This window comes from Cynara cardunculus (assembly GCF_001531365.2).
Source record: "Cynara cardunculus var. scolymus isolate 2C chromosome LG 7, CcrdV1, whole genome shotgun sequence".
Lineage (NCBI taxonomy): Eukaryota > Viridiplantae > Streptophyta > Magnoliopsida > Asterales > Asteraceae > Cynara > Cynara cardunculus.
Window position 1 is genome coordinate 1,165,785 of NC_037534.1, and position 22,391 is coordinate 1,188,175.

General features: G+C 35.3%; 2 protein-coding genes across 7 annotated transcripts in view; one reads left to right on the forward strand and one right to left on the reverse strand.

The window, feature by feature from the left end:
- The first annotated feature begins 679 nt into the window (after window positions 1-679).
- On the forward strand, window positions 680-19,058 carry LOC112515847 (methyl-CpG-binding domain-containing protein 9-like). 5 transcript variants are annotated; one of them, XM_025122790.1, is made up of 10 exons: window positions 680-6,119; window positions 7,424-7,696; window positions 7,805-8,875; window positions 8,979-9,557; window positions 9,848-10,153; window positions 11,019-11,345; window positions 12,165-12,263; window positions 14,807-15,226; window positions 16,079-17,323; window positions 18,501-19,058. In XM_025122790.1, exons 2-10 carry the CDS (start codon window positions 7,679-7,681, stop codon window positions 18,795-18,797), a joined length of 4,362 nt encoding a protein of 1,453 aa, XP_024978558.1. In that variant the 5' UTR covers window positions 680-6,119; window positions 7,424-7,678; the 3' UTR covers window positions 18,798-19,058. The 5 variants fall into 5 exon arrangements, with proteins under 5 accessions (XP_024978558.1, XP_024978559.1, XP_024978557.1 ...); XM_025122791.1 differs by having other exon boundaries at window positions 7,499-7,696; XM_025122789.1 differs by having other exon boundaries at window positions 680-979; window positions 6,032-7,696.
- Window positions 19,059-20,713: 1,655 nt separating this feature from the next.
- LOC112515454 (homeobox-leucine zipper protein HAT5) overlaps window positions 20,714-22,391 on the reverse strand; it is a 5,116-nt gene continuing 3,438 nt past the window's right edge. Inside the window, exon 5 of one of the 2 annotated variants that reach the window (XM_025122287.1) lies at window positions 20,714-21,083. In XM_025122287.1, the coding sequence (XP_024978055.1) occupies window positions 20,751-21,083 (333 nt within the window). In that variant the 3' untranslated portion in view covers window positions 20,714-20,750. The remainder of the gene's footprint in view (window positions 21,084-22,391) is intronic. The other variant, XM_025122285.1, reaches the window with a different exon arrangement.

Consider the following 22,391-nt stretch of genomic DNA (forward strand, 5'->3'; position numbering starts at 1 on the left):
TAACATGTTGATACGTGTCGTATAATTTATCCCTATATATACCAACATCTAATTAATATTCATACTAGTTGTGTACCCGTGCAATGCAGCGAGAGTCGTGAATTTTAACGATTTTGAAGTTTCACTGGTTTTGTTTGAGAATATTTAATGATGATATAAGTTACGATTGGTCTTTACATATTAATACAATTTGAAAAATAAAAGTTATGATTCCAATTACAGCCTATCGATGCAAAAAAATTGTATAACAGTTTAAAATCCAATATATTTAAAATCAAACATATTTAAACGACTCCACAAATGTGTTCGATTTACATCAAGAGAAAAGAATCAAAAGATCGAAAGCGAGACCAAGAGTTCTAGAACAATTGAATAAGAGACAATGAAATAACTTTTAATAACTCATGGTGAATATCAGTTTAAATATTACCTTAAGGGATAAGGAGAAAACATAGATGCATGAGAAGGTGAAAACATGTGTGAAATATGTCAAAACTATCTTGAGAACATGGAAAAAAAAAGTAATAATTTACATTAATAATTTATATCATATGTTATTTTAATTATAGATTAAGATATTTTAGGATCGAAAGGTTTTGGAATAAATATATGGCGGTCGTACTGCAGAGAAGAGATTAACCATGGATGGACGACGACCGCCCTTTGGATTTCACCGACGAATAAGACGCCAATTTCTCCAGTCGAGATCATTCGGCGGTTGCGTGTCTCTAATATCCGCAGGAGACTATGAACCGACGATGATTCTCCGAGGATACGACGCTTCGTCGTGTGATTGTTGCAAGAGCGGTTTTCATTTTGATTGTGCGGGCATGGACGGGGCGCAGCAGGTAGATGTTCTCGGGGGCCTGATTGAATCGGTGCCGTGGGATCGGTGGCCGTCAGGTTTCAAATTCAGGCCTCCTTCTGGTAGAAAACGCGGCCGTGTCAGGGATTTGCCTACCTGCAACGGAAATTCAAGGTAACATGTTTGATTTTCTATATGCGTTGTTTTCTCAGTTTTCGAAACAAATTCTAGATGTTGATGTGAAACCGATTAGTCGAATGATTTATTACATGCTTAGTTGGGTTAGCAAAAGCTTGAGAAGAAGTGCACAAATTTATATTTGAAGGTGAAACTGACCACCTGTTGATACTCAACGGGACAGATATAGAAGTTCTGATTTTAGTGTTTATGTGAAACTGATGGAATTATGACACAAATCAGTGATAACAGCCGAAAGAAACAGGATATTGTGCACACAAGTATATACAGGGTTATATGCTGAATTAACTTTGAGCATACAGAGAAGCAATCGGTCAATTGCCTTATTCTCTTTCAGACAGGTCCACTGGATATGGTAACGACTATTCAAGGGCCTGGGTTTTTAAGACAACAAGCCATAACCTCTAATTAGGATGCAATCTGGTCATCCGACTTTTTATAGCCTGATGTGTGGCTGGGTATTGCTGATCTGGATCATATAAGTGCATAAGTTGTTTAACTTGTTAGAATTGGCGTGCATTGGTTTTTTCTTCTTAAGTGAAGCCAATTAAAGAACTAAGTCTTAACTCGTATAAAAAGGTTTTGATTGAAGCTTTAATCATGCTGATTTTGCTGAGATTGGTGAGTAAAATCATCTAGAAAAGCAAGGACTATAATCTTGATATCATAAGGATGTTTAGTTATTATATAGTGTAACTTTTTGATCTTGCTATATATCGTGATGTAACATAGACTTCTATGGCAATTAGAAAACTATCATCGGTGTGGCACATATATTGATCATCAACATGATTCTTATACATAATGACTATTATGTATTGATTTCCCTTCGGAGTGCTTGTGGTTGTGCCTATATGAAGTGCAATCGTGGTTGTAATAGCATAATAGGTAGTTGTAATAATAATTAAGTCTCATGTGTAATGGATACGGCTTCTTATTTTTCTTTAGTTCTCCAATTTCCAATTAGTGGAAGTGTTGGGGTTATACTCACTTAGACACGAGGGGAGTGAAGGATATATCATAACATTATGTGGTCTCTATCTATGAGTTTAATTTGTTCAATGAGTCATATCCTCAAAAAGAAAGGCTACCATATACGAACATATGCTAGAGGAAAGATCCGGAGAATAGTTAGAAAGGTAAAGTGTTTTCTCAAAAGAAATAAAAAAGGAAAGAGAGTTGATTATCTAATTTGGAAACATTAAGCTTACACATATATTAGCAAAGTAAACAGTCCTATTCTTTATTGGAACTCATGTTCTTGTCATCCTCTTCCTGAAGTTAATTCCATGGCAAGGTTTATAAAACTTCTTAAGTGGCACATTATGATTATTAAAGACTTTTCACCAACCATTCGATATGACGCCTATAAATTAATAGAGAGTTGATAAGATTGTGAATGTACAAAGTGTTCTATATTTATATATTTAGCACTATATGATTATAAATGGAAAAACCACACGGAAAATATAACAATATAAATATCTCTAACAATAAGTCATCCTCATCTTTAAATGGATATACTTTTCCATCAATGCTATCAGATACTTGGTCAAAGTCAAAAACTCATGTAGTCTTAAGTATTTCTCACTGCTATTCAAAGTAATCCCTTATTGCTTGGTTTGATTGAAAACTAACTAATGCATAAGCAAACAGTTTTGAGGGCTGACACTCTTTAAAGTGCTCATGTAGCGGGGGCTTGCGTATGTTTGAAATTTTTGTTGTCTTGAAGTTCAACAATTAAAGCACAATATTTCTAGCAATTTAAAGAAGATAAATATACACTAGATTACATACTTCTACAAATGAGAAGATGGGGATACACATAAGAGACATCAATTAAGATTAAACTCATTGTTACCGATTATGGTCAATCGGTTCGGTACGAGTAACAAGGGACAATTTAATTCTATTTGTGCTTTTGTATTTTCATATTTCTAGTATCTTTCCAAATTTCTTTGAACTAGTCTTCAAGTCATTTTCAATTTTAAATTTTATCGAATTTTAAAAATAGATATCGTCGTGCTTTTCTTAATCAAGGCTTGATAATCAAATTAGATAAAGATAGGGCTTGTTGAAGTTTTCTTTAAATTATCTTTTGATTACGCACAATATCTTGGTGGTGATGCCCAACAGACTCTAGGCTTAGAAGTAGAACCTTTGTTTGGTTCAATTATTTTTATCAATACAGGCTTCTATTGCTGTTTTTTTTGCAATACATCTTTCTTCAACTATACTCTTACCTCCTTTTTCTGTAGTCCGAAATTTTAGTTGTTCTCTTCATATTCTTATCCAACATCAACGGATATAAATATTCTTTTGAGCTTTAATTCACATCCCAAAATTCATTTTTTTCCTTTGGAGGTTCTTTGCCTTGGTTAGAGTGGCCCTTTGTCAAATTATTTGAGATATCTGCATATAACATCACAAATCTTGGCTTCACCTTGTTTATATATGTGTGTGGGCAAATGCTCTTTTTATTTATTTATTAATCTATGTATTATTTCATTTGGAGAAGACATTTTATTTTTTAGTGTCAACTAAATTATTACTATTGTTTTGACTTGGAATTGGAAAGTACAATAAATTATAACTATAATGTTCATTTTCTAATTAAAAATCCCAAAATATACCAATTTTACATAGAATAAACACAAGAATATGGAACTTTGGCAAGCCTACTAATCACAAATAATCAGAAAATTTAGAACAAGAGATCCAAAAAGGACCCACAAAAGATTTGGTTGTCATAATCTTGAATAAAGATTGCAATTGTGTAGCATTGTGTATTGTTGTATTTGTAATTTCATTCCGTTGCTAGAGGCATGGAAAAAAACAACCTCTTTGTAAGGAATGAGAAAAAGGAAGAAATTTGTTTGAAATGGAATTTCTTATTGAATGCTTCATTCTATTTCAAACGAGTAACCAAACAACACTTTTTTCTTCCTTGAGGTTGCTTATTCCATTCTAGCATTGGTTCCAGCATACAAAACAAGATTCATAATTCGATTCCCATAATTAGTAGAAGTAAACTATATGTTTGAGCTTCTCTATTGAGGATCACCTACTTTACAAACATAGGACTTGATATGGGCCAGCATTTGTCATTAATCAACAAAACAAGAAGTGGATAGATAAATAGATACACACAAAGAGAGAGGGAGGGAGGATTCACCCACTCTCATTTGACCTTCCCAATTGAGGATCTGCTGCCTACTTATGAAATTTGGGGATCCAACAAAGTTCTCTTGTTAGATGCACTTATAGGCCTGGACAATTCATGATTAAACTATAATGATACTAAGTGGACAACATGGTACATTTATAGTGCAAGATCAATTGCTATGTAGCATTGTAAGTTCATTTTGGGCAAGCACAAGCTTCGTTTCTGTGTCAATTCCAATTTATCCGAAGATAATATTCAAAATAGGAAACAATGATTGATATTCTGAATATTATCTTTATTACTGTACATGAGAAGTAATTAAGCACCCCAAACAGTACCATACTTGCCATTATAGAGAAAAGGTTGAAAGTGAAGGGTACTTTGGTAATTATTAAGTAGGAGGTCAGTAAGGCGTGATGGAGTGGAATAGGTCTTCCCTAGCTTGCCATATTAATTTACCATAATGTCCTTGCTGTAAGATTGTTATAATTTAGTCCGAGTTGTCTAGGTCTATAAAATGCATATAGTAGGAGGATTCTAGGCCAGAAAACGAAATGCGTGAGATAGGTGGCGGATCCAAATAGAGAAGGCGTGCGTGGGTGATTGCTCTTTTTTTGTATCTATTAATCTATGTATTATTTCATTTGGAAAAGACATTTTATTTTTTAATGTCAAATAATTGTTCACTTAAAACATTGTTAGTATTGTTTTGATTTGGAATTAGAAAGTACTATAAATTATTACTATAATGGTTATTTTCTAATTAAAAATCCAAAATATACCAATTTTTACATAGAATAAACACAAGAATATGGGAACTTTGGCAATCCTACTAACCACAAATAATCAGAGAACTTAGAACAAGAGATCCAAAAAGGACCCACAAAAGATTTGGTTGTCATAATCTTGAAAAAAGATTGCAATTCAATGTTGCATTGTGTATCATTGTATTTATAATTTCATTCCATTGCTAGAGGCGTTGAAAAAAACAACCTCTTTGTAAGGACCAGAAAAAAAGGAAGAAATTTGTTTGAAATGGAGTTTTTTATTGAATGCTTCATTCTATCTCAAATGAGTAACCAACCAAACTTTTTCCTTCCTTGAGGTGGCTTATTCCATTCTAGCATTGGTTCCAACAAACAATACAAGACTCATAGTTCGATTTCCATAAATAGTAGAAACAAACTATATGTTTGAGCTTCTCTATTGAGGATCACCTACTTTACAAACATAGGACTTGATATGGGCCAACATTCGTCAATAATCAACAAAACAAGAAGTTGATAGATAAATAGATACACACAAAGAGAGAGGGAGGGAGGGAGGTTTCACCCACTCTCGTTTGACCTTCCCTATTGAGGATCTGCTGCCTACTTATGAAATTTGGGGATCCAACAAAGTTCTCTTATTAGATGCATTTGTAGGCCTGGACAATTTAGTATTAAATTATAATGATACTAAGTGGACAACATGGTACATTTATAATGCTAGATCAATTGCTATGTAGCATTGTAAGTTCATTTTGGGCAAGCACAGGTTTCATTTCTATGTCAATTCCAATTTATCCAAAGATAACATCCAAAATAGGAAATAATGATTGATATTCTTAATATTATCTTTATTACTGTACAGGAGAAGTAATTAAGCACCCCAAACTGCACCTTATTTGCCATTATATAGAAAAGGTTGAAAGTGAAGGGTACTTTGGTAATTATTAAGCGGGAGGTCAGGAAGGCGTGATGGAGTGTAATAGGTCTTCCCTAGCCGGCCATATTAATTGATTAAATTGCTAAACCAAACATTATGAATTTACTATAATGTCCTCGCTGTAAAATTATTGTAATTTAATCCGAGTTGTCTAGGTCTATAAAATGCATATAATAGGAGGATTCCAGGCCGGAACCCTAAATGCGTGAGATAGGCGGCGGATCCAAATAGAGAAGGTCACAGGTGCGTGGGCAAATGCTCTCTCTTTGTATCTATTAATCTATCTATCAATCTGTTGTTTTTCATTTTATTGATGAATGTTAGTCCGTGTGGAGCCCTAAGTCAGTAAGGTATTGTAGATGAAGAATGCTTGAATCCCGTTTTAATCATAAATGTTGGTAATTCACTGAAAAAAACCCTAGACGCTGGTTTTTTGGGTTTTTGTTGGCTCCGATTCAGAAAGTTGATTTGAGCAGGTGTATTTCTATCTCTCGCACATGCTTGATGCCAACGGTTCTGCTTTTTTGGTCTTTATGAAGGTTGATAGATATGTAGTATTGGCAAAATCTTGAATTGATAACATAATCAAAGCGCGATTTACCTATTTCGGTCTTCAATAATAGTTTACCCTCTTGAAAAGTGCTGCATGGTATGTGCTATGACTGATATCAATTGTAGCGTTAACTGATTGGTTTGCTTTTTAAGATGGGTTTTATTTGACTAAGCTCATTTGACATTGTTTCACTTCAAGTTGTCTTGATTTTCAGTTTTTTGCTTATCACTTGTTCTTTTGGAGGTTTAGAAAGAGTGGAATCAGTGTCGTGACTCACCAGGTTGTACTTAATTTTGAAACAGACTGTAGACAGCTGATTCCGACTCTTCTTTTCTTGCATGAATATCTCATTGTATGTGAGGAGGGTGTGTGAGTTTGTTTGTTCATTTGCCGTCTATAAATATTATATACTTAAAAAAATGATTACTTGCTGTACTCCTGGGACCGGTATTCGCTAATATCTCCTCTTTGTTTCCATTTCAATGCCATGTTAATGGTTTTTATGGATCTTTGTTACTTAGATGTCTTGTCGTATCTGATTGGTATAAGACTTTTATCTGACTGTCAAGTCATATGTTACTTCTTAGCTACTTTAGAGTTCTCTTATTTTTTGGGGGTTGGTTTAGCTATTTTGACAGGGCCATTCTTTAGCATGTTAAATGTGTGATTTTGAATTGGGGCCCAATTTTACATTGTTTAAGCCTTTCAACTATGAATGTAAAACTATAGCTCACCTCAGTGCCTCTCTAATTTCTATCATAAGACAAAAGTAATACGTCTCATCATCATCTCTGTAATTTGTATATTTTTTATCTCATTTTGCAATATGATTAAAAGCTTTAGGTATAACAGGGCCTCCAAAAAGATTGGAACGTCCTGTTGACCCCTTGTATATGAAGGTCTTGGCTTTTTTTCAAGTATTCCTGCACACTGTCACTCATATTAGTCATGTAATCAGTTAGCTCTGTGTCAGCTTGTCTTTGAATTGTTATAGGTTATATCATTTTCGGTCTTAGAAAGCAGATTCAAAGGTGATAATGTTTAGCTGTTGACCCGTTTCACTTTCCAGTAATATATTCAGATTGGTTGCGTCATTGAAACACAGTCAACCTATAAGAAGCATTTCAGTAGGATTGAGTTTGGAAGATTGGTTGCATCATAAGAAGAGTGTTTGCAAATTATTTGAGGAGGTAGATTTCAATTCCTTTTCTGAAAAGCATCAGGGAGGCTTCATTCAGATATCATATCGATGGCACATGAAATTGATGTAAGTCAGGGTACTGAGTACCTTTTTTGTTGTTACAGTAATTTTTGATTTTCTACATTTCTTTTTGTTTGTCAATTATATTTATTCTTGAAGGATGTTTACCTTCAGGTTCAACTTCCAGTACAGTTTGAGGACTTCTATGTTCTTTCTTTTGGGGAGATAAGTGCAAGTCCATCTTACTATGGTGTCGACTATATTTGGCCAATCGGATATATATCTTGTTGGCACGAGAAGGTTACTGCCTCACTTTATACCTGTGAGGTGTCAGATAATGGTGATGGTGGGCCTGTTTTTACTGTTAGAAGGTCCAGTTGCTCAACGTGCCCTGCTCCATGTGGTTCAACTGTTCTGTCTAGGGCAGACCAGGAACCTTCTGATTACTTGAAAGATAAAAATGCTGTTCTCATGGATCCTACTGATTTGGATCATGATGAGTATAACAAGGTTCTAAAGACGCTTCCTGATATCATCCCTCCTTCTCAAATGGATCTTGGCAGCAGCTCTGATGAATGTCCTGTCATGCGGGCCAGTGATGATCTGGTTTCTGGAGATTTCATTGGCGAGCTTCTGGTTCAAGATTCTTCACCATCTTCAGCTTGGAGGCTGATGTTGAAAAAAGTTGCTGATGCTCATCAACAAAACATTAAACGGAGTGGCGGTCTGCAGTGCTTCTGTGAGCATGCTAAAGATTCGAACTTTTTGTCCTCTATGCAGTTTATCTGTCCGAGTAGCAGAGACCAGGTCGCCTTTTTGGACAAATTTGCTTCACAACACGACATCAAGGGTCCATCTTTCATTCGAGGTGATAAGGAGTCTTGTGGATTTTCAGACTCGTTGATGAAATGGTTGAGAGACTACAAGTTTGGACTAGATATCGGGTTTGTTCAAGAAATCATAGAACAGCTTCCTGGTGCAGGAGCCTGTTCAAGATACATATTATGCAAAGACCGCCTAACGGATTCATCCTCAACAATTGTAAATAAAAAAATTAATATTAAGGAGGGGATAGAGGGTGGGAAGGCTACCAAGGGAGATGCCCGATTAACTACCTTGACCATATCGAGCAAAAGGGAGAGCATGCTGATCACGGAAGAGACTGCCATCAACAAGCAACCTTTTCTTTTAGGGAGTCTTATTAGCTCAAGGCTGTCTTCTCATGCCGTAGGCAACCTTGTTCAGGTATGTATGCTCATTGACATTATGAACAAAGGTATACGCTTTTGAGTTTTGCTGATTGAAAATTGTTGTCTATTTTAATGTGTTTTGGTCTTTCTTCTACCAGGTGCATGAATTCCTATGTCGTTTCCAAGAAAATCTTGGAGTTAAAGATCAGTTATCATTTGAAGAACTTGAGAAGGAGCTTCTCTGTCCGTGGATGGACAGCTTAGATAGTCCAGAGGAAGTTGATTTCAGTAGCACAGGTGCTACATATGGGCTTGGTGAATCATCGATCCTGGAAACAATAGAAATGAATTGTACTAGATGTATCAGTGATAAATTGACTACTATTCACCAGGCACTGCTTCCTGAGCTAGTAAGTGAACTCCTGGACAAAATAGCATCAGTCGTGAACATAACTAGTGAGGCTGAAATATCTAAGTCAAAGTGGGGCCATAAAAAAGATTCAGCTAACCGAAACATGGTTAAGAGAATAAAATTAGATATGGTTCCAATCAACCAGCTGACTTGGCCGGAAGTGGTCCGGAGATATATCTTGTCTTACTTGCTAATGGGAGGAAGACTCAATTTTCTAGACACTGCTATCCGTAATAATACCAAGCTCATGCGCTGTCTGCAAGGTGATGGTGGTATTTGCTGTTGCTCACTCACCGGCGTTGCAGGTGTTGATGTGGATGCGCAGGTGAGATGAAGTTAGGCTCAATACTTGATGCTATATGTTGTAAATGTACATAATGCAGTTTTTGAACTTTCAAGCAACATGAGTTTCTTAACTTGTCGAACAGTGTGCTGTATTTACATGTAGTCTGAATTATGTTTAATGTACTGCAGAGGGAAAAACATCTTATGTTTGCCTTTGCAAAATGAACTTGCAAGCCACATAATGTGGGTAATTATTGCAAGTAATTTGAATAGCAACCATGATGAAATTAATCCAGAGAATGAATGCTAATGTCTGATTGTTCTTCTCAGTTGCTTGGAAGAGCTGTTGATAAAGTCTTCAACAAATTGGACGGAGAGAGCTACACTAAAACAATGGGCCTTACAGGGAATAAGGCAGATAATTCAGATGAAAATGGGTTGGCTACAGGTGGTAGTGTTCCGGAATGGGCCAAGGTGCTTGACCCAGTCAGAAAGCTCCCGACAAATGTCGGAGCCAGAATCCGGAACCTCATCATTGATGCGTTGGAGAAAAATCCACCCGATTGGGCTAGGAAGCTATTGAAGGCTTCCATAGCAAAGGACGTCTATAAAGGAAACGCATCTGGGCCTACCAAGGTAAAGATTCACCCTCTGCTGTGTTTTATCTTGTTGCATATGGTCATATATTTTTTGATTCAACAGAGATGAGAGTAGCGACTCTGAGCATTTGCATGTGTTTCATTTATGGTTATCAGTCACTATGCAGTTTTATATGTCTTAGGTCTAGGAAGATATTGTTAGCATAGTCAATCATATTATGCAAATATAACACTTACAAGACAGTTTATTTTTGAAGTGGCAAGGGTTGAGTTCATTGGTGCCAATATCTATGAAATTCTTGTTTGTTTAAGGATCTGTATCCTTGAATAATCTGTTTCTCTGCTGTTCTGTTTATTTACTTCCATTGACTTGTAGGCAAAGTCTCTTTGCTGTCTTTTTTATATATCTTACAACAAAGTTATTGTCCCACAATGAGTTTGTTGTCTTTTTGATCTTTACCTGTTACCCATAAGGTCTTGCAGAGGCAAAACATATTTTTTTCTTGTAGTCGTGATGCTACGATTTATTCGATTAGCTACTGTAGGGGCGGATTCTACTTTCGTTGGGATAGTAGTTATCTTTTGTATTTTTGGGTGATCAGATAATTGCAACTGTATTTGACTGGTCTGGTTGGATTAGTGTTTCAGGAAAAAAGAGACGGAAAAAAGGCTTATTTCCAGTATTTTGGAAGTAAATGATAGTAGTGTTATTTTGTTTTAGTTCTCACTTTCTAAAACAAAGTAACTTAGTTATGTGGTTGGGTGTATGGATTTTGTGGAGCATAGAATATAATCAGGAAGCATTATTGTTTTCTTCGGTGTCTATATTTTTGATACCATTTTGTATCAATTAACTTTGAAGCTCTTATGGAATATGTGGTCGCTTTCCATGTTCTAAGCAGAGGGCCGTTATTGAAGTTCTGAAAAGATTATCTGATGAAGCAGCAAGGCCATTACCACCAGTCAGGGAAGAAAAAAGAACACCTGAGCTGGTATCTAAACTTATACTAAAAAAATGCCGTATTATATTACGCCGTGTAGCTGCTTGTGATATGAACAGAGTCTTCACTGACTTGGTGGGGAGGAACTTCAGTTATGATGACGACGACGTAAGATTTGTTTTTGGATCTACATCAACACGTCCTCTGGATTTACGGACCATCGATATGAGATTGCTTCATGGCACATATGGTGGTTCACATGAAGCTTTTCTCGAGGATGTTAGGGAGGTTAGCTACAGCCTTTTATTTATTTACTAGTATTTTAGTTTGATATTGTATCTTTTGGTTATCATTTTTGTGAGAGATAGTTTATGCCAAAATTCAGTGTCAGCTGGAAAAGAGTTCTCAATGGCGTGCTCTGTATACACTCTGATACAGGATGTGTAGAAGGTTTTGTTTGCATTTTTAGGTGGATTTTCTAATTTTAGGGGCTCCATCGTACTAATAATCTGTCATAGTAACGTTACATACCAGAAGATGATTACACATGTGCAATGACACATTCTCTACCACCTACTAATTAATTACCTCATTATGGTATGCGTATCACCCCCTTTCTACTCTTAAACAGTGGCCTGTAAGTTGTGACCAATAAATGCTTTGTGCTCTTATTTCAATTAAAATAATATGTTGACTTCAATAACACACATGTTTAACATAGATAACTCTTATCAGTTTGCATTTTGTGGGAAATTGGGACTTTGAAACTATACATATCCCAATTTATATATAGGTTAGCCTGTTCTTTTGCCACTCTTATTTCTTGTCATATATATTTCTTTTCTATAGGAATGAGCATTCAGCCTCGTGACTGACAATCTATAATGACTATTATTAATCAAATACTATGATAATGTTACCTCCCTCTCACGTGGAAAGTTATATCCATGGTGCTTCCAGCTCTAATGAAATATGTATCCAGTTAAATATATCTGCTGTTCTTGGAACAATAAAATATCTCTATGCTTTTTTTCTCTTTCAGTCTGTTGTTTATAAGTTTTATCGTTGTTTGAACATGCTAACGCTTTTTGATGTGTTAATTGTCAGCTGTGGATCAACTTAAAGATAATTCACTCGAATAGGCCTAGTCTGGTTAAGTTGGCAGATGAAATGTCCAAAGAGTTTGAATCACGATATGAAAACGAGGTTTGACTAGTCTTTTTCTTTGATTCCTTGCATTCTTTTTATGATCTTGTCATGATTAGGCAATGCCACAGGTTTCTTCTTTATGCAGACATAACTGACTTGCTGCTCTTATATTTTATGTGGGTAAACAGTTTCATGTTTTAGTCTTGTTGCTTTATAATTGGTTTTTGATCAAATCTGAATCCATGAAATATGCAACATGCTACCATGATGTCCATATATATATATATATGATATTTCATCATGTATTCTGTTCTTGCATATGAACCACATGTCTATATGCTGCATTCAGTCGTGAAAGTTTTAAATGTGATATAGATGCTCTACACCACTCCTGAACATGTGTGCTGTGGTCAAAAGTCAACTTAATACTTGGATGGAGCGGTCATGAATTTATAACCTTGTTTATTTGGTTTTCCATGTGTCTTATTATATCTACCATGAAGAAGAGAACACGACAGGAAGAACCAAGATCCTACTTGTAGCATTGTACTTGGATCATTGGATGAGTTAAGAGCATCTCCAACAGATTCTTTATAATTTCTCTAAAATAGAGAAACAAAAGTTAAAATCTGTAAAAAATTACATTCAACTCCAATAGATTCTCTATCTTAGAGATTTCATTAATTAATCATATTAGAATATTCTATGATTTTATCACCCCAATACACTTTAAAAAAATAATATAAAATAATATTAATTCAATCTCCTTGGTGGGAATGAATAAAAAAAATCATTTCTCTCTCATGTCAAGTTCTAGAGAAATCTCGAAACTTGGAGTTCTTTTTCTCTTGTTTTCTCTCTTTTAGAGAACAATATATAGAATCTGTTGGAGCAAAAATAGAGAAGAAAATCTCCATTTTCTCTCTTTCGGAGGATCTACTGGAAATGCTCTTATTGACCAAATGTTTCTAATATGCAGTTTAAGATCTATCGGTTGGCATTTGTTCCCAAATGTGATGTAATGAAGATTTAGGGGTGTACGCGGGTTTTGATATTTTTACAACCCAACCCAATTATGGCGGTTTGGAAACCCACCCAACCCATTCAAAAGTATAACCCAACCCAACTCTTGTGGGTTAGGGCGGGTTGGCTTGGGTTGGCAGGTTAGTTATACACATACTTCATATGTTCATCTATGCAATGAAACAAAAATTTATGGGAAGAAATAAAGCAACTTCTAAACATTTTTGGTTCCAACTTATAAGAGCATCTATGCAAGAGAGGATCATATACTAAAGTGCATATCGATCATTGATATCATACAATTGCATGTATGATCACTATATTTATCTTTCTTCAAAGGAAATCGAGTAAATATCCCAACTCCTACAAGCTCCTCAACATTGTTGGCCATATATCCCATATAGGTAAAAGAGAATTAAATCAATAACAAGACATGGTCTTTTTCAAAGGTGTCTAGCAGTAGCAACATCCAACAGTGTCCGACTGCGTCCAACAACGCTTGATCTAGTTGTTTTAGTGTACCCGAGTTAAGGGAATAAGGGGGCATAATGGAATTGAGGTGTATCGATGGACTACTAGATAGCTCATAGAGTGCCTGACCTAGTTGGAAATTTTGGACTTGTTAGATAAATTTTGGGCTTTGGGCTGTAAAATGGACTAATATATGTATATATTCTTTAGGTTGTAAATTATAATGGATGTAAATATTATAGATGTATATAAAAATATAATTTTATCGAAATAATATACATTAGCGGCGGGGCGGCGGGTTGGGTTTAATTGGGTTGTTAGCAGGTTGGGTTTCGCGGGTTGACGGGTTTTTGTACACCCCTAATGAAGATATGTTGGTGATTGGTACAATCTTGGTTGAGTGATGTTTGTGGTTGGTGTTCGAACACCTAAATCACTATTGGTGTTCATCGACTTGTATTAAAACTCATATTTCCACTAATAATAACTTGTATCCATTCTAATTGAAAATGTCACTCTTGCACAAGTACGGTGGTCTTCAAAATCGGGGTAGAGCTCAGGTTTGTGTATATTCCACCCCAAACCCTACTTTTAGGTGGGATTTACTGGGTGTGTTTGGTTTGGTATTTGAAAATTATGCTTTCTTTGAACATACATCTTGGTTGGGGTAAGAGGTTAGGTGTGCATACATCCAACCCCCAAACCCTACATTCGGGTGGGATTTATTGGGTCTGTCTGGTTTGGTATTTGAAAATCATGCTTACATTGAACGTAAATCTTGGTTTGGGCAGAGGTCAAGTCTGCATACATCCCACCCCAAACCCTATTTTCGGGTGGGATTTATTGGGTCTGTTTGGTTTGATATTTGAAAATTATTTTGAACATAAATCTTGGTTGGGGTCGAGGCCAGGTATGCATACATCTCACCCCAAACCCTACTTTTGGGTGGGATTTATTGGGTCTGTCTGGTTTGTTATTTGAAAAGTATGCTTACTTGGAACATAAAATCTTGGTAATGCCGGAATGTTCTTTTCCGTACAAACCCTGTACTTCTAGTGATCCATTATCACATTGCTCATTGTTTGAAGGTGTTTTGTTAAATGCAGGTAGCCTCCCAATTTGGGCGATTTCTTGAATATAACGTAAACGGAAAGTTTACTAAGGAGGTAGAGAAGGAGCTTGAAGAACAACTAACTTCTCTTGAAATCCCCAAAGTGCCCTGGGAAACGGGAATCTGCAAGGTATGTGGCCTTAACAAAGATGATGAAAAGGTGTTGCTGTGTGATACGGAAGGGTGTAATGCCGAGTATCACACATACTGCCTGAGTCCACCTCTTTCTGAAATTCCCGAAGGCGAATGGTATTGTCCTACGTGTACACCTCGTAAGCAACTTGTTGACAACACATCACAAGGTCCTCGACATGTTTTACAATTTGTGAACAAAAAATGGGAAGAGGCGGATCAGTTTTTGGATATAGCGACTGCTTTGGACGAAACCGAGTATTGGGATTTAGAGGCAGATAAGGTTAGTTCACTTTCGAGTCTATCCCTTCTCTATCTTTAATTTGCTTTCTAGTGAACCACTGATTAAGTGTTATTTCACCATTCTGAAACAAATGCATGTGAATGTACAGTGTTGTTTCACAATGTCAAACAAAAAACTACTAAAAATAGACATTAAAAATAAACACAGGGAAACAACACTGTATTTTTACATGCATTGTTTCACAATGTGAAACGACATGCGGTTCTCAACTTTTTTGTGGTTCTCATTTGATTAGTCCCATATATATGCATGTGGCAATCAAATAAAAACTTGTCTAAAAGTTAGAAACTGTAAGAACCAGTTTCTGCTTGTTGTATCATCTATAAAACAACAGATAAAACAACATATGTGAACATGCAGTTTTTTATAGTGTTTTTCATAAATGGAACGTCAAAGAATGTTTTGCGTGTGAAAAAAACACAAAAGTAGGTTTATACATGAAACAAACACACTCACTGTCACACACATAAACAGAACATGTGAAACGATATGAATAATAGCTTTAAAATCAAACTCATTGGATGGTTTTGGCTGATTTGGTGGGTTCGGTTTTCATGTGTTATTACATGAATTTGGTTTTCACGGTTTCTAAATTTTAGCCGGTTTCTATTTGATTTGTGGTCTATATATAAATATATTTGGTACCTCCGACTGTAACAATCAAATTTTCTGTTATTTCTTTCGGGATGCACCACAGTAAATGAATTAATAATTTTTTTATAATGATGATGTTCCATCCATTCCGGATTCATGTACTTAAGTTTTGAGCACATGGTCTTTCTTTTGATACAAGATAAGATGATCAATCTTCGACTTTTTTCTTTGATGCAGAAAACCTTTTTGCTCAAGTTTCTATGTGACCAGCTACTGGATACTGCTCTTATTCGTGAGGATATTGATCATTCACGAGCAAAGCTGGCGAAAGTTATGCGGAAATTGAAAGCATCGAGGTCCATAGAAGAAATTCCGCATAAGGAAGGTGCGGAGATCCAAAAACGACAAGATGGTTCTGCCCCTCATGTTGATCATTGTGACACTGATAGAGAGAATGACGGCGGTTATGTTTCTGATGATCATCTGAGAGAACAGGTCTCGAGGCTGTCTTTGCGGAAGGAGTTTTTGGGTATTGATTCTGATGGAAGATTGTACTGGGGATTTCCAGAAACAAGTCCTAATCATGGGATAGTTGTACACGAGAACTCGAGTGAAACTAGTCCATCTGATCATCCAGCAAGTCATTCACAATCTGAATCTTTTGGGTCATGGCATGCATTCCAATCAGATGACGAAATAAGCAATCTTGTTGATCATCTGAGAAGGAATGATCCTGAAAAAACAGAATTGAGAAATTCTATCTTGTGGTGGCAACAATCAATGTTACAAAGTGGTCAACCAACTAATCGGAATTTGGTCAATTCTGCAGACTCAAAGAGATCTGTTTCTCCCAGTCTCCTCCCTACTAAGGCAACGGCTTTGCTAGAGTCCAAATACGGCTTGCATTCGGAGCCAGATGCTGGCGTATCTCTAAAGAAGCCAAGACGAAAGAATATTGCAAAATGGCACAGATGTGATTGTTTAGAACCCGTTTTGCCATCTCGGTACCACTGTGTCAAATGCCACGAAACTTTCTTCACGAACATCGAATTCGAACATCACAAGCGTTCTATTTGTGGTCAGAGTTCGTCATCAGAAACGAGCAAATTAGTTGTCAGCAAGATTTCTGAGACTTCACATAAAGAATCCATTGACTCACTAAAGAGCAGGCCTTCATTGGTTTCTGGTTTCAGCCATGATGGTTCGGGTACGGTTGCAGCCTTGAAACCTGGTGTTGATGGCTCGGAAATCTTGGTAAGCGAGTCTGACCCATTCAGCGAGGTAGGTGGAAACTTTGTTATCCCTGAGGGTTCATTGAAGGCAATTGTGGGGAAGGCTGTTTATATGTTGAGGCAGCTGAAGATCAATTTGCTGGATATGGAAGCTGCACTTCCTGATGAAGCAAAAAGAACTTCTAGGGCCGGTCATGAATGGAGATCGGCATGGTGTACATTTGTTAAATCTGCTAATACGATATATGAGGTATGTAGATGTCTTTTTTTTTATCAGTAGGCTTTACTTTCACTATTATTTGTGCTTTCTTCGCATATATGGCTATCGGGAAATCGTAGTTATTTTGAGAATCAATATATGCATGCATATATATATATATAGGGTCTGGTTCAGGGAAAACTGTAAAAATATGAAAAACCGAGGTACATCCAGGTAACTATTCATCTGGACGATGTGTACATGTACTTACAAGTAATTTGTAAGCAACTTGTCCGTATGCACATGTGCATAAAAACCAAGAAACAACCTGTGTGCAAAAGTGCATACCATCCAGACGAATGATTACCAAAGTGTTCCTTAGTTTTTCATTTTTGGGGGTTTTCCCCTGAACCTCCCTATATATAATATATATATATATATATATATATATATATATATATATATATATAGGGGGCAGATTATATACAAATCGTCTAAAAGTTGGAAACTGTGAAAACGAATTTGTATGTCTTATTTCATAGATGGAACGTCAAGGAATTGAACACGAAAATATGTTTATACATGAAACACACTCATGCTCACCACAAGAAAAAACATCGGTAACAATATGAATCATAGCTTAAAATCAAACTAATTGGATGGTTTTCACGGGTTTGATTTTCACACGTGTTGTTTCATCTATGAAACTGGTCTTCACGATTTCTAACTTTTAGACAATTTCTATATGATTTGCTCTCTCTCTCTCTCTATGTATGTGTGTGTAGGGATGTAGGCATTGATGCACATAATATATGTGTCAGTATATTGATGTAACATACAAAACGGGTTTTCAGGTTTCTAACTTAGACAACTTCTATATGATTTGCGGTCTCTGTGTGTGTGTTTTTTGGGGGGGGGGGCATTGATGCATATACGATATGTATGTGTTAGTTGGTATATTCATGTACTATATATATATATATATATGCATATACTTGATATACTTGTTCTCATGGTTCTTAAAATGTTCATTGTTCTCATTTGAATTTTCCCTTATGGCTATAACACTTTTTGAACTTTGTCGTTCTTGAAGAAACTATTTTCCTGGTGACCACTAATTGCTGCTTTGTCGTGTTGGGATTTAGTGGGTCAGTTTGGTCTGGTTTATTGATGATGGACTTGCTTTCTTTAATTATTGCAAATGAGATTGTTCGTTTTTTGCATCCAGATGGTTCAAGCTATCATGGTATTCGAAACCATGATCAAGACGGAATATATCAAGAATACTTGGTGGTGGTACTGGTCTTCCGCTTCAATTGCTGCAAGTACCTCCACCATGTCCGCCCTCGCTCTTCGCATCTACACGCTCGACGCTTCTATCGACTACCAGAAAACCACCACTTCTTCCGTCCCAAAACAATCAAGGAAACGGAAAGAAGCAAGCGAAAAGGCCAAGAAATCAGAAGATAAAAACAAGAAATCAAGACCAGTTGAAGAGCAGAAAGATGGTATGGTGGCATCGTAATTGATCGATTTTTTGGAAGAAATGGAAATGATCGTAAATGTTTTGTTGATGTAAATTGGGTAGATGCTACTGAACAGAGTTTTAACGACGTAGTTTCATCGACTGTTTTGGCTTTTCTTTTTGTATTTTAGATTTAATTGTTTAGCTAGCTGTAGATGCTGTTGTGATATATAGAAGCATCTTTTTCCTGCTTTCATATTTGGTGCTTTGCGGGGTAGTCTAGCTTACTTTTTGTGGTTTATATTGTTGGTTTTTAATTAAATCCTATATGAATGAAGTTGTCTGTGTGGATTCATTTATTTGTTGAAAGGTTTTCATTTAGGAGGATTTTTACATAAATGAAGATAGCGTGTATTTTTATAGGAAGAGACATGTTTGGAAAAAAACTTGGCTTTCTGTATGGAGCTTTTCTTAAAAAGCTTACTGAATAAGTAATCCTTAATATCATTAAATCATTAACAAAAAGTTATGTTAAATTGACTAATGAGCTATGAGTTTTATTAAACTCGTTAAGCTCTTAACAAACACGAGTAGGAGTTCGTTTGGTTGGTTTATGGTTTGGTGTAACTATCTTTCTTTTTGCTCCCCAAACCCGAAGTAGAAGTTGAGGGGCTGCTCATCAGCTCATTTGTATACAACAAATTAAATTCATGCATATGGTGAGACATGATCGAGTTAGTGGTGGACTTAGGATTTTTGTCGAGCTGGTGCACCTTTAAGTTAGATCAAAGGTCCTCAGAGTCGTCCTATGTCTTTTTAGCGCCAAATTCCACCATTTCAAGAAATTTTAACGTTTTTTCGGTTGATTTCGCGGTTTTTCTTTTTTTGTTATTTAGTTATTGTCCCTTGTAATTTCTAATATCATGGAGCGCCACTCAAATTTTAGTGTGAGCATTTTATATACCTCAAAAAAAGTTTACTCGCAAAACTTGGTTGAACGAATACACAAGACCCATGGGCCTTCATGGAGTTACCAGATATCGTGATATTAACATGATAAATAAACCGATCCCAATTTTATGTTCTTTGTGCTTCACACGCCCCTTATTCTGCCGCATAAATTAGTTTAGTAAATTTATCAGATTATACTTGCTCATTTGAAAACTTTAAAATTTATAAGGTCCGTAAAAACTTCTATCCTGAGATTTTGTATCAATTGAATTTTTTGATCTAAAAATAATATTTAATGTATTGATTAACGTATATTTGTTTCACAATATGTTTATTTTATATGTATTCGGTTCACCTGTGAAAATCTTGTACGTGTACTTTTTGTTTCACAAACACATAAAAAATGTTCACATTATGATCCAAGTACATGTTAAACAAATATATGCTAATCCCTGTATTAAATTCTATCATAGATGCAAAAAGAATAAATGAAACAATATATGATGCACCGGTTCTCAAAGATCTCATTATTTAAAGAACTATCAAAAGAAGATCCCGTTGTTACATTAATTATACAACAAATTATACAAATGTTGAATTAAAAATAAATACCAAATCATATCATTATTTTACTAATTGAGATCTCAGTTTCAAAGTAGCTAGAATTAACAACATTTTAATATATATATATATATATATATATATATATATATATAGAGAGAGAGAGAAGGAGAGAAGGGGGTTTGGTTCCCATGAGACCAATATGTTCTCGTAAGACATGTGAGATCATTTTTTTCACTTGAAACTTCACAGTAAAACATTGTGAAAGTAAAAAAACCGAATCCTCACAGCAAAAACAGTGTGAAAGTTAACTTCATAGCGTTTTGTTGTGAAATTTCAAGTGTAAAAAATGGTGTTACGGATCTCAAGAAAACAAGTTGGTGTGACGTGGTCCCAAATTTATATATATATATATATATATATATATATATATATATATATATATGAGGCCAAATACTACACCATTACATAATATAATATGTATATATATTGTTGCAGTAATTAATAGGGCCAAACCCACAAGCCAAGGGAGTCGTCTTCCTCCACCTCATGATCCGCCGTCTGAAAGGGATAATTAGGGAAGTGGTTCCCGTCATCACTGCCGTCGTCTTCTTCTGCTGCTGCATATTGATCATGGGGGTGGAAATATGAATCACCGCTGCTGTCCACAAGCTGTGGCCCATCCACGTCATCAACCACCGCACTTCCGCCGCTGCCTGTACTAAAGTGGTCCTCAACTTTCACATTCGCCACCGCCGGAGCCGGAACATCTTCGTTGCCAGCTGTCATTGCCGCCACCTCCTTAGACTGCAGTTTCTCAGTCAAGGAAACCACCTGCAAATAGTATTATATATGGTAAGGGTATGAATAGAATTAGGGTTGGGTTCCATGACAACGAGAGGTAAGTGAGAATTGAAAGTACCTTCCCTTGGATCAATCATAATTGAATAGTTTTATCAGATCAACATTAATGAGAAACACCAGATTAATTCCCTTTTAAAACACAACTCACAGATTGTTTTGAGATTAAAAACGATTAATGGGATCCAATGACGAACCCGATTTTTTTTTCCCAAAAAGTGGCACCATTTGATTATAAGGAATTTTTTTTCTTCAAATGGTAGCACAATTTGACTAAAAAAATGACACTAACATGATTCGATTTGGGTTGGGATGGAATAAAAGTCTTGCAAACCAATTCTACCAAATAAAACTTGTTCTCATTGTAGTTTCAAAATACATACGGTAGCACACAACAAATTAATACGATCGCATCTTTCACGAACCTAATTTTTTTTTACCTTTTAACGAATAAATAATACGATGGCACGTACCACCGTGTGTATCACTATAGATCCGTCACTGATGGGATCATAACTCCTACTCTCACACACGATATTTTCGTCATGAATAGAATTCACATAAGAAGAAATATTAGAAGGTGAATCCTTTTATATTTAATAAAATCTTACTGTAAATATGCAATGGAAAGTTATTACAATTGTTTACAAAAATAAAATTCAAAATTTATGTTTAAAAAAATAATATTTTAAAATGGCTTTCTTGCTAATTTGTAGGTTGGGTAAAAAAATTAAAAATTTCGATATTAATGTCAAATTAAAAATTAAAAAATTATAATAAATTAGTTTAATAATGAAGTATTTTCTTGAATATAGATAATAATGAAATATTATGTTATAAACTTGATGATAATCTTGTATAATTGTATTTGAACATGTTTATCAGTTAATTTTATAAAAAATAAAAGATCTTCAAGGTATTGTATACATGTGTACATTATAAACTTGAAATTTAAGATATTATACGTTACTAAGGCCACCCACATGGGGCTTGCAAACACAATTGCAAATCAACTTTTGTCAGAGTATGGATTGCCAAACGGAAAAAACCTTGCAAAATTTGCAAATCAATTTGAAAGCCACGTGGGCCACCCACTTTCCTCTAATTTTATTTTTCTTTCTTTTAATTATTTAAATAAACTATTTTTATACAAAACAATTAATTTTATAAATTAATAATGTTAATATATTTTTAATTACATTAATTATATAATAAATTAAATTATTTTAAACATTAAATTTTATAATTACATAAAATTATAATCTAATATATAAAATTATA